The 13,593-nt window shown below is 46.2% G+C and overlaps 1 protein-coding gene across 1 annotated transcript in view; it reads left to right on the top strand.

The window, feature by feature from the left end:
* ATP6V1B2 (ATPase H+ transporting V1 subunit B2) overlaps positions 1-9,646 on the top strand; it is a 36,506-nt gene extending 26,860 nt beyond the window's left edge. Inside the window, exons 10-14 of the mRNA XM_040414853.1 lie at positions 3,706-3,856; positions 3,944-4,026; positions 4,112-4,216; positions 6,091-6,220; positions 8,752-9,646. Of these exons, the coding sequence (XP_040270787.1) occupies positions 3,706-3,856; positions 3,944-4,026; positions 4,112-4,216; positions 6,091-6,220; positions 8,752-8,894 (612 nt within the window). The 3' untranslated portion in view covers positions 8,895-9,646. The remainder of the gene's footprint in view (positions 1-3,705; positions 3,857-3,943; positions 4,027-4,111; positions 4,217-6,090; positions 6,221-8,751) is intronic.
* The last annotated feature ends 3,947 nt before the right edge of the window (positions 9,647-13,593 follow it).

Raw genomic sequence — 13,593 nt, 5'->3', positions numbered from 1 at the left:
ATTAGGCAGAGTCTGTACTAAGCTTTTAGGCCTATTACTGGTATATTGCAATTCAGGCCTGCAGGTGGCAGCACTGCATTGGAATATACCGATCTTTGTAAATTGTACTGGATAAAATTCCTTAACGCTATAGAAATTGCTATGCAATAATTGCAATTTTGGGGGTTTTAAAAAATATATAACAATAAAAAAATATATGTTTATCTCATATATATAAAAATGAATGTCTATCTGTCTGGACATTCTTTATGCGCGACCAAACGACTGGACCGATCCTCACCAAATTTGGCACACAGGTACATCAGGTGTCTGGGAAGGTTTTGGACCGGGCCTCAGCTCTCTAGGACTTACCCTTCCTGAGATATTCCCCAAAAATTACCCACATTAGCCTGCAAGTCTTTCTCTTCAAATCCCAACTGCCATAAACAGTTTTACTCCAGGTTTCCATAACAACCCAGCCATTTTTCTTTACTGCTTAAATGGGCGGGCACTGTGGAGGTCACTGTTATTAAATGGGCGGTCGATGTGGAGGTCACGGGCGTGGGGTTAACTATCTTTTTATGACACATGGAAACATAAAATGAAATAGATGAAGTAAACCTGTGCGAAGCTGGGTCCTTCTGCTAGTATATTTATAAAAATGAGTTTGTGTGTCTGTCCTCACATCTGTCTGTTCTTTATGCGTGACCAAACGACTGGAGCGGTCTTCACCAAATTTGGCACACAGGTACATCAGGTGTCCGACCGGGTCTCAGCCCTCTAGGACATACCGTTCCTGAGATACAGTATTCCCAAATAATGACCTACATTAGCCAATATAAGCCTGCAAGTCTTTCTCTTCATATCCCAACTGCCATACACACGGTCACATGACCCTTATCAGCCAATAGAAGCTTGCAGGCCCTTAGTCTCCACATACAGTTTTACTCCAGGTTTCCATAACAACCCAGCCATTTTTCTTAACTGCTGTAGGTCAGCTTTAGGCTAGGGCTACAGGACGACAATTAGTGGCATGAGACACAGGGCGCAACTACGCTGCTACATGCATCCATCTTGGATGGATTTTTTGCGACTGTCGTGTCTGTCGCAGTGCAACACCATAGCCTATCATTATAAAAATTGTTGAGACAAAATGTCGCGCGACACATGTCCGTCGCGTAGCCCTAGCATTAAAGGGGCAGGGCACTGTGGTTGTCACTGTTAAATGGGCAGGGCACTGTGGTGGTCACTGTTAAAGGGGCAGGGCACTGTGGTGGTCACTGTTAAAGGGGCAGGGCACTGTGGTGGTCACTGTTAAAGGGGCAGGGCACTGTGGTGGTCACTGTTAAAGGGGCAGGGCACTGTGGTGGTCACTGTTAAAGGGGCACGGCACTGTGGTGGTCACTGTTAAAGGGGCAGGGCACTGTGGTGGTCACTGTTAATCGGGCAGGGCACTGTGGTGGTCACTGTTATAGGGGATACTGTCTATCTTTTAACGACACACACAAACATTAAATAAAATGGATAAAATATACCCATGCGAAGCCGGGTCCTTCTAGTATATATCCAGAGCCCGGAAACTATAGGCCGGTAAGTTTAACATCCGTCATGGGTAAACTGAAGGTTTTCTAAGAGATGCTATCTTAGAGCACCTCAATGAAAATAAGCAAATAACGCCATATCAGCATGGCTTCGTGAGGGATCGGTCATGTCAAACTAATTTTAATCAGTTTCTCTCCAAAGCATTTGACACTGTACCACATAAAAGGTTAGTATATAAAATGAGAATGCTCGGACTGGGAGAAAACGTCTGTATGTGGGTAAGTAACTGGCTGAGGGATAGAAAACAGAGGGTGGTTATTAACGGTACACACTCAGATTGGGTCACTGTCACTAGTGCGGTACCTCAGGGGTCAGTATTGGGCCCTATTCTCTTCAATATATTTATTAATGATCTTGTAGAAGGCTTGCACAGCAAAATATCAATTTTCGCAGATGACACTAAACTGTGTAAAGTAATTGACACGGAAGAGGACAGTATACTACTACAGAGGGATCTGGATAGATTGGAGGCTTGGGCAGATAAGTGGCAGATGAGGTTTAACACTGAGAAATGTAAAGTTATGCACATGGGAAGGAATAATGCAAGTCACCCGTACATACTAAATGGTAAAACACTCGGTAACACTGACATGGAAAAGGATCTAGGAATTTTGGTGAACCGCAAACTAAGCTGTAAAAACCAGTGTCAGGCAGCTGCTGCCAAGGCCAATAAGATAATGGGTTGCATCAAACGGGGCATAGATGCCCGTGATGAGAACATAGTCCTACCACTTTACAAATCACTGGTCAGACCACACATGGAGTACTGTGTACAGTTCTGGGCTCCTGTGAACAAGGCAGACATAGCAGAGCTGGAGAGGGTTCAGAGGAGGGCAACTAAAGTAATAACTTTGGGTGGACTACAGGACCCTAAAAGATTATCAACATTAGTGTTATTCCCTTTAGAAAATAGATGACTGGGGAGATCTAATAACTATGTATGAATATATCAGGGGTCAGTACAGAGATCTATCCCATCATCTATTTATCCCCAGGACTGACTGTGACGAGGGGACATCCTCTGCGTCTGGAGGAAAGAAGGTTTGTACACAATCATAGAAGAGGATTCTTTACGGTAAGAGCAGTGAGACTATGGAACTCTCTGCCTGAGGAGGTGGTGATGGTGAGTACAATAAAGGAATTCAGGAGGGGCCTGGATGTGTTTCTGGAGTGTAATAATATTACAGGCTATAGCTACTAGAGAGGGGTTGTTGATCCAGGGAGTTATTCTGATTGTCTGATTGGAGTCGGGAAGGATTTTTTTATTCCCCTAAAGTGAGGAAAATTGGCTTCTACTTCAGTTTTTTTTTTTTTTTGCCTTCCTCTGGATCAACTTGCAGGATGACAGGCCGAACTGGATGGACAAATGTCTTTTTTCGGCCTTATATACGATGTTACTATTCCCCTTTCCCCAAAATAAAAAATAAATGAAAACATAAACATTATAGGTATCACTGCGCCTAAAAACGCTCATACTATTAAAATATTTTTAAAATGTATCTCATACGGTAAATGGCGTAACGGGGAAAAAAAGTATGGCTCATTTGCCGTTTTCTCATTAAATAGTGATCAAAAAGTCATACACACAACTCCATGTCATCCCGCAACAATTGGGCCCTCACACAGCTCTGTAGACTTAACTATAAAAAAAAAAAAAAACTCACAGGGCTCAGAATATGGCAATGAAAAGTATCTTTTCCAGAATATTTTTTTTTCAGTATTGAAACACAAGAAAAACTATATAAATGTGGTATCGCTGTAATTGTACTGACCCAGAGAATGAAGGTAAGAGGTCTGTTTTAATGCATAGGGAACGACGTAAAAACAAAACCCTTAAAACCTTAGCGAAATAGCATTTATTTATATTTTTTCCAATTCCATCCCATTTGGAATTTCTTTCCTGCTTCTCGCTGCATTGCATGCAACAGTAAAGGGTGCCATTAGAAAGTACTAGTTCAAACAAGCCCTCCTACAGCTATGTGAACGGAAAAATAAAAAAGTTATGGCTCTGGTAAGTCAAGGAATGAAAAACAAACTTGCAAAAATGGAAAAATTGCCCAGGTCTGAAAGGGTTGATATCCTGGAGCACAATGAAGAAAATGTAAACCTTGTTCTGTCCACCAGGTGTCAGCAGCTCGAGAGGAGGTGCCCGGAAGAAGAGGCTTCCCTGGTTACATGTACACTGATTTGGCCACCATTTATGAGCGAGCGGGCAGAGTGGAGGGCAGGAACGGCTCCATCACACAGATTCCTATCCTCACTATGCCCAATGACGGTCAGTGTCTGCCCTAGCATGGACGAGATGGAATTTACCCATGGTTTGAATGGATTGGATGATCTTCTTGATTCTCATTTCTTGCAGACATCACTCATCCCATTCCTGACTTGACGGGTTACATCACTGAGGGGCAGATCTATGTAGAAAGGCAGCTACATAACAGACAGGTGGGTGATGGACCTCTGTTGGCTAGCACTAGTAATCCAGGTCATTGCGTAGACCTTGTGACATTAATACACTTGTTCTCCTCAGATCTATCCACCCATTAATGTTCTGCCCTCACTCTCCCGTCTGATGAAATCTGCCATTGGGGAAGGCATGACCAGGAAGGATCATTCAGACGTGTCTAACCAGCTGGTGAGTTCTTCTCTGCTAGATTCCTGTAGGATCTAAGATCTACATCGCCACATAGAGAAGGTGGTCAGGGTCGCTTTGCAAGTCACCAGACGTCCAAGCCTGAAGGATTTCTGCTGACTTTTAAACCCATAGCAGCTTGTGGGTCACAACACGACCTCATCTGCTTTCGTGAAATGTCTTACTGCCAAACTCACCAGGTAGCCCGAGCCGGAAGCTACTGATGACACAGCGGTGCCTGCTGGTGAAATGTGCTAATAAATTTGGACAACCATGCAAAGGTCCTTCCAATGGACTATTGCTTTGCTTTTGCTAATAAACGGAGGTTCCTGAGCAGCACCCTCTTCCCTGTTAAGGCGTCTAGACAGTGGTTACCTTTTAAAGGGGTTGGCTCATCTGGGACTTTGACATATCGCTAGGATATGCCATCAGTCGGATAGGTGTGGGTCCCACCTATCTGCAAACCGGGCCCCCCAAAAGTGAAGGGCAGTGTGCTCTCCATTCATTTCTACGGGATTTCCAAAATAAGTAGAGCCGGCACATTTGGCCATTTTTAAAAGTAACAAAGCGCACCGCACAGGAGCAGCCACTGCTCCATTCGCTTCCATGGACCTGCTGGAAATAGCCGATCCAGCGCTCAGCTATTATCAGCAGTCCCATAGAAACGAATGGAGCACAGCTGCACATGCGCTACTGCTCTCCACTCACTTCGGGGGTCCCTTTCTGGACGCGCACCTGTCAGACATTGGCATAACCTAGCAATATGCCAATATATATTTAAAGGGGTTGTCTCATCTGAGACAATGGGGGCATATCGCTAGGATATGCCCCCATTGTCTGATAGGTGCGGCTCCCATTGCTATATCGAGAAGGTGGTGGATGGAGGACTCCCGTCCGGCCACCACCAAGCTCGCTCCCCATACAAGGGAATAGAAGTGCACCGCATGTGACCGGCCACCGCGCCCATTCACTTCTATGGACCAGATGAAAATAGCTGAGCCAGCGCTTGCCTATTTTTGGCGGCCCCATACAACATAGAGGGCGGCTGCGCATGCGCAGTTTGCCCTCATAATTTTCCAGGCTCTATTGAGATGGGTGCGGGTCAGAGTGGCGGGACCCGCACCTATCAGACAATGGGGGCATATCCTAGCATATCTTCTGTTCCTTCCTATGGCAGTGCCGAATATAGCCAAGCACTGGCTCGGCTATTTCCGTCAGACCCATAGAAGTGAACGGCGCAGTGGCTGTGCTTGCGCTGTGTGCCTTTCATTCATTTTAATGGGTCTTCCGAAAATAGCCGAGCGGCACGCTTGGTTATTTTCAGTGCTCCCATTGAAATGGAGGGCGGCCACGCCTTCGGTGCATCAGTTGTGATGCTGGATGTCAAATGGCACCGGACAGAAAAACGCTGCACACTCCGCTCTACCAATCACTAGACGCCAGGTACACGTATATCAGTTATATGCGGCACCTGCTCTAAAATAGCTGGCCGGACACAACTGATGCATGTGAATCAGGCCTTAGATGGTTCTGGTGTGTATGGTAAATTTTTTCTTGTGTACTTTGGCATTCTTCAGTAAAGCGGTATGACCATATAGCACACCTGTACGTGCCGTGGACGGGTCTGATTAAACTAATGAATATCGCAATGTCATGTCGGTCTGCATTCGCCAAGATGCTGCACAGCTGTTAACAATACAGACAAACTAAACAGTTAAACCAGTTTAGAGCCCGCTGGGGCACATGCAACCTCATTGCAACCACGACATGACCACACCATACCCAGATAAGCTACCAAACCCTCGTGCCCTCCTGCATGGTCCCATAAGCATTGCCTTACGGTCTTTTTAAAAAAAAAATTCCCCCTCTTCCCTCAGTATGCCTGTTATGCTATTGGCAAAGATGTCCAAGCCATGAAAGCTGTAGTGGGTGAAGAAGCTCTGACATCTGATGATCTTCTGTACTTGGAGTTCCTGCAGAAGTTTGAAAAGAATTTCATTGCCCAAGGTGAGACGTAACGTCAGATTCTTGTGTCAGACACTAGTATTCTCATTAGAAGTGATAGACCTGTGTGCGTTGCTATTACCATGCTGTTCACGGTTTGATCACCAGATGGCGCTCTTCCTCCCTATATATTTACTGGAAACACACATTTCCTGTCGCCTCCCGTTAAACTGGTCTATAAATATACGGTCGACATAGACGGCGCTCGTGACAAGTTGCTTGGCATAGTTCAACAGATACCGACCTATATAGCAGTCATTTAGGATGGAGTGGTGTAATGTCGCAGTCGGATATGTTTCTCCATATAAACCCACTGACTCGTCTTAAAGGGGCTGTCCCACCATTTAAGAGGTTATCCGGGAATTTATATTGATGACCTATACTCAGGATAGGTCATCAATATCAGATTGGCAGGTGTCCGACACCCGGGACCTCTGCCAATCAGCTTTTAGAAGAGGCCAGTTGCTCCATGAGCGCCCCAGCCTCTTCCTAGGCGATGTGACGTCACCGTACATCGGTCACGTGGCCTAGTTGCGGCTCAGCCCCATTGAACTGAATAGGGCTGAGCTGTAAGACCAAGCACAGCCACTAAACTATGTACGGCGCTGCCTTTGGTGATCTGCTGGGAGCTCGGTGGCCCCCTGGAACAGCTGAACGGCAGGCGCGCCGGGACTCGGACCTCGCTGATGTGATACTGATGACCCATCTTGAGAATAAGTAGTCATTATCTATTCCTGGATAACCTTTTTAAGTGTCATACTCATTGTATAGATCATCGCATAGATTGCGATTTACTTGCTATTGAAAACTGATCCAGTGAAGTTATGACATTTTCTTAGTATGGCACCATCTAGAGGTCATAGGTGCATCTGCTGAGCGCTGGTGGTCACACATGCTCAGTTGCTCTCACCACAGCCAGGTCTGTACATAGAGATGCCCTGCTGGTCAGGAAGGAGTAGAGCCTCTGCTAGGGGAAAGTAAGGGAGGGACTATATTGTCATCTGCCAGAGGCAGAAGGAGACTGATTCTGTCCAGAGCTTGCCCCAAGGAGATCACATGGAAGCAATAAAATGCTAAAAAAAAAGCTGTTTTTTAAACTAGAAAAAAATGCAAACTACTGTAATTCAGCTATTAACAGCCTTTCGGGACTACGTCTGTTGTCCCTGTCAATATCAGTATCGGCTTACGGTCTTGCATGGCCTTCAATCCATATGGACTAGACTTTGGGCCCCCTAATTTCCCTGATCAAAACTCGAGGGCCAGATTTTAAGATACTAGATATCATATACTCCTATAAGAGTGTTAGATTATATAACCCTGCGGTGAAATGCAGGCCCCGATACAAGCTCTACTAGGCGTAGTCCCTCTATCCAGCACCTGACTTGTGGATGCAACAGAAAGCAATGCGAAAAGTGACTACAAGAAACTAGTTTTATGCAAGACGTGGGATACTGCTTTTAGGAGGTCCTGGTTTTCTTTGCGGAGATCCATCAAGTCTATAAAGAGAACCTGTCTCCCTAGTTTGAGACCAGTAATACATGCATAGTACTGCAGATAGTGATCTGGACTCTATTTTTTATTTTCCTATTGCCCCTCGAGCTGCATTGAAATACATTGTGAGGACTGCAGTCCATGTGCCCAGGAGTCCTCTCCATTATGACAGAACGGCACAGTGGTCCGGACTCTGTATGAAAGTAATCCGCAGTACTACTCATGTATTACTGGTTGAAAATCAGGGTGGACAGATTCCCTTTAAAGCAAAGCCCTCTGGCAAAAAGCGTGCAAATCAGCTCTTCTCCAGAAGAAAGAGAACTGACTCCTGTAGATCACTGCCCTATAAGTCCATGTCCAACCCTTGAAAGAGCCTCGAGTCGTGACCAGGGATGTTAGACCAGAAACGCTGGGTAGATATTTTAATGCCGGCTGCAGTGGCACTACAAGTCTCATCGTGCTGGACGACTAGTTTCCTCCCCTTGTATTTACTTGGCCTGCTCAGTATGTGACAGCTGCAGTGACAATAGCTTTAATCTGTGGCTTTCACCAAATGTGTACACTAAATGTGACCGCAGTGAAAGGGTTAAGTGCCGTTTGGCAGCGGGGTGGCTCCGGGTGGTTCTGAGCAGTCACCCGTTATCACTGCAGATCCCGCTGTTCAGCCCTCCTTTAAATAGCTTGCAAAGGACTGTCACATGGGGGATGTGTGTGTGTGTGGGTGGCAGTCAGTTACCTTAGCAACTAGTGGCTTGTTAAGGGATAATAGCAGCTTTCGGTACACATGGATTGGGAGCAGTAAGGGCACCAGGGGGGTCTGATGTGGCCCAGTATTAACTCCAGATATTCCAGGTAAGAGCATAGGTTTGTTGCCTGCTTTTTTTTTTTTTTTTCGAAATTGACTGCAATTCTCACTAGCAACCACATGGCGGCAGTACCGAATACCATGTCGTGCATCTATTGATGAGTCCGTCTGATTGCCTATAAGTGACCTGTGCTTCTCCCATGATGCATCCTAACGGCGTTCTCCTCCCTTCCGTCAGGTCCGTACGATAACCGCACAGTGTTCGAGACATTGGACATCGGCTGGCAGCTGCTTCGAATCTTCCCCAAGGAGATGCTCAAGAGAATCCCAGCAAGCACCCTGGCCGAGTTCTACCCTCGAGACTCCTCAGCCAAGCACTAAGCTCCTCCATTCCTCATCTCCACTCCCCTTGGTCAGGGGGGACCACTCGGAAGGGGCAGGGCAGAAATTTCCATCATTGTGTCTGTAAAAAGGAAAGAGTCACCAAACCTGATTATTTATATATATTCCATTTTATGAAGAATTTAGTTGTCCGCCGGCTGCCTAATGTATGTCGTATGAAGTCACCGCACTGAGCATTCTCATGTTAGACAATCCAGCCCCTAGTCATGACACGCTACACGTGGTAAAGCCGCGATCGGGGTCAGACACGCCCGTGGCATGTGTGAATTGTGCATTAATGTGCACGTGCTTTACCGTGACCTGAGGACCTACATGTGCTGAAAATGTACTAGACAACATGCAGCTGTCGCTCTGAACTACAACTCCCAGCATGTCATGCCATCTATACTAAGCTAGCAGGACATACCTCAGCTTTTAGTGGCATCACAGCTGGACAGCCACCTGTTGCCTCCCTCTGTATTAGTTTATGCAGGTGCAAGTCTGTCCTGGGTTCCTGGTATTACCAGGGAGGGGTATCTCTGCACCAAACTCCCCCTTCCCCCCTGACATGAATCCTTATATTAATTTATCTTCTCTTTTTAAAGCCAGCCCTCTTCTCTGCAGGTTGAAGCGGCCTATTTGATGTTGGTTAGTATTGGTGCAGTAGTTTGCTCTGTGGTCCATTCCTTCTGTAACCGCTGTACACATTTGTTGAAGAGCATCATATCTGAATAAATATTAATGTAAAGTAAGAAATGCCGCGTGCGCCTTCCCTTGTCTTGCTGACCATTCATGCTCCTGCGTCTTGAGAAAAATGTCTCGGTTGCCTCCTGGCAAGGTATTCTCACTGAACAGCTGGAGTCTTCCCTGGTTTTACAGCGTATGCCGGCAGGATCTTCCCCCCTCACAGCAGCCATTGCCATTAGTTCTTTGCCTTAAACCACACAAGCAGAGCCCCTGTTGTAATAAAATGTAACATCTAGGTATAAATCGGGCTGGGCACGTGTGACTTATGCACAGATGGCATGGCTGCCAGGATGGATAATTTTCTGGGAAATCTGGCATTGTATAGGCTACCATTAGGTTTTACTGGGTCTTCCTCAAGCGGCACAGAGTTGACACTGCATAATTAGAAGTGTTCAGGACTCAGAAAGCTGGGTGATTTTTATTTTCCTCTTAACCTGTTCCGGACATAGGGCGTACCGGTAGGCTCTGATTTCCCGATCCTTTAGGACACGGAGCGTACCGGTACGTCCTATGTATTTCCGATCACCGCTGCTCGGTGGGCGGTGATCGGAACTCTGTGCCTGCTCAAATCATTGAGAAGGCACCTTGGCTAAATGTGAGGGGGGGGTCCTGTGACCCCCCTTTGTAGGCGATCGCAGCAAACCACAGGTCAATTCAGACCTGCGGTTTGCTGCGTTTTCGGGTTAGTCGGGTCTCTGGGGACCTGATAACCCGGAACAGGATGGTGATCGGTGGTGTGATAATACACCACCAATCACCATCCTTAGATCCTGAGAGGTGATGGTGACATCACCTCTCAGGATCGCTGTCATTGGTCAGCTGGGTGGGCGAGAGGGTCAAATCATCGCAGCGCTTCTTTCCTCCTCCTTTTCAGTCCGGAGCCCGAGCTGAGAGGAGCGGTGCACGTGTCTGAGCCCAGGATCCAGCCAGCACCCCATCTGTGCCCCAGCACCCCCAGGTATTTAGGGAAAGGCTAGGGACAAGTTAGATTAGGCAGGGATATTTAGGGAGAGTTAGTTGAAGAAAAAAAAAAAAAACTGTTTTGGTTGCATCACCCTAAATTGGGTGTCTGGGGTTAGCACCTCGCACACCCCACCGCTGATCAACTTCGGACGGTTGATCAGCGATTTAGAATTTTTTATTTTTTTTCACATTTTTCCCCCTTTTTTTAGTTGGTCTTTTTTTTTTTTTTTTGTCTGTTAGGTTTAACTCTTGTGTAACACCTAAAGGGTTAACAAAGTTTGTAAAATCAGTTTTGAATACCTTGAGGGGTGAAGTTTCTTAGATGGGGTCACTTTTATGGAGTTTCTACATCAGGGGGGCTTCAAATGGGACATGGTGTAAATAAACCAGTCCAGCAAAATCTGCCTTCCAGAAACCATACGGCGCACCTTTCCCTCTGCGCCCTGCCATGTGCCTGTACAGTAGTTTACGGCCACATATGGGGTGTTTCTGTAAACTACAGAATCGGGGCAATTAATATAGCATTTTGTTTTGCTGTTAACCCTTGCTTTGTTACTGGAAAAAATGGATTAAAATGGAAAATTTGCCAAAGAAATTTCAATTCTCAAATTTCATCCCTATTTGCCTATCACTCTTGTGCAACACCTAAAGGGTTAACAAAGTTTGTAAAAAATCTGTTTTGAATACCTTGAGGGGTGTAGTTTCTAGAATGGGGGGATTTCTGGGTGGTTTCTATTATGTAAGCCTCACAAAGTGACTTCAGACCTGAACTGGTCCCTAAAAATTTGGTTTTTGAAAATTTCTGAAAAATTTCAAGATTTGTTTCTAAACTTCTAAGCCTTGTAACATCCCCAAAAAATAAAATATCATTCCCAAAATGATCCAAACAACGAGGGTGTTACCATTATACCTAGATGCTCTTTCGCGCACTCTGACAGGGCCAGGTGTTATGTTTTCACTGCCTGACCCTGTCAGTCAAATTGGAGAGGGTGCAGCAGTTGCTGAGAAAGCAGAGTCTCTAGATGTAACAGCATCGCCCCCGTTGCTCCTAGAGGCTCATTTGCATGTATTAAAACATCATATTTCTCAGCAATGCCGGCACATGTGAACATGAGACCAACACAGATGTCTTCAGCTGCCAAGTGCACATGTAACAGATCATCCAGTGTCATAGGGACAAATCCTCTGACAGATGCCCTTTAAGCAGATGTGTTCAGGACTCTCAGAAAGCTGGGTAATGCGGATTCCCTCTTAAAGGGGTATTCCCATCACAATGATCACTGCTTAATCTGTTAATAATGTGCCATTGGTCATTTTTGTAAATACACTGCTCAAAAAAATAAAGGGAACACTTAAACAACACAATGTAACTCCAAGTCAATCACACTTCTGTGAAATCAAACTGTCCACTAAGGAAGCAACACTGAGTGACAATCAATTTCACATGCTGTTGTGCAAATGGGATAGACAACAGGTGGAAATTATAGGCAATTAGCAAGACACCCCCAATAAAGGAGTGGTTCTGCAGGTGGTGATCACAGACCACTTCTCAGTTCCTATGCTTCCTGGCTGATGTTTTGGTCACTTTTGAATGCTGGCGGTGCTTTCACTCTAGTGGTAGCATGAAACGGAGTCTACAACCCACACAAGTGTCTCAGGTAGTGCAGCTTATCCAGGATGGCACATCAATGCGAGCTGTGGCAAGAAGGTTTGCTGTGTCTGTCAGCGTAGTGTCCAGAGCATGGAGGCGCTACCAGGAGTCAGGCCAGTACATCAGGAGACGTGGAGGAGGCCGTAGGAGGGCAACAACCCAGCAGCAGGACCGCTACCTCCACTTTTGTGCAAGGAGGAGCACTGCCAGAGCCCTGCAAAATGACCTCCAGCAGGCCACAAATGTGCATGTGTCTGCTCAAACGGTCAGAAACAGACTCCATGGGGGTGATATGAGGGCCCGACGTCCACAGGTGGGGGTTGTGCTTACAGCCCAACACCGTGCAGGATGTTTGGCATTTGCCAGAGAACACCAAGATTGGCAAATTCGCCACTGGCGCCCAGTGCTCTTCACAGATGAAAGCAGGTTCACACTGAGCACAGTGTCTGCAGACGCCGTGGAGAACGTTCTGCTGCCTGCAACATCCTCCAGCATGACCGATTTGGCATTGGGTCAGTAATGGTGTGGGGTGGCATTTCTTTGGAGGGCCGCACAGCCCTCCATGTGCTCGCCAGAGGTAGCCTGACTGCCATTAGGTACAGAGATGAGATCCTCAGACCCCTTGTGAGACCATATGCTGGTGCGGTTGGCCCTGGGTTCCTCCTAATGCAAGACAATGCTAGACCTCATGTGGCTGGAGTGTGTCAGCAGTTCCTGCAAGACGAAGGCATTGATGCTATGGACTTGCCCGCCCGTTCCCCAGACCTGAATCCAATTGAGCACATCTGGGACATCATGTCTCGCTCTATCCACCAACGTCACGTTGCACCACAGACTGTCCAGGAGTTGGCAGATGCTTTAGTCCAGGTCTGGGAGGAGATCCCTCAGGAGACCGTACGCCACCTCATCAGGAGCATGCACAGGCGTTGTAGGGAGGTCATACAGGCACGTGGAGGCCACACACACTACTGAGCCTCATTTTGACTTGTTTTAAGGACATTACGTCAAAGTTGGATCAGCCTGTAGTGTGTTTTTCCACTTTAATTTTGAGTGTGACTCCAAATCCAGACCTCCATGGGTTGAAAAATTAGATTTCCATTTTTTTTTTTTGTGTGTGATTTTGTTTTCAGCACATTCAACTATGTAAAGAACAAAGTATTTCAGAAGAATATTTAATTAACTCAGATCTAGGATGTTATTTTTGTGTTCCCTTTATTTTTTTGAGCAGTGTATATTTTATTGGCAAATTCCCACCCTTCTTGACAAATTTCTTTCCCCCCTACCTCATTGTTATATGGTATCCCATAGATACGCCCACCGCTCCCCTTCCGAATTCAT

This window comes from Bufo bufo, chromosome 1 (assembly GCF_905171765.1).
Source record: "Bufo bufo chromosome 1, aBufBuf1.1, whole genome shotgun sequence".
NCBI classification, from domain to species: Eukaryota; Metazoa; Chordata; class Amphibia; order Anura; family Bufonidae; genus Bufo; species Bufo bufo.
This window is presented reverse-complemented; position numbering and strand designations above follow the sequence as displayed.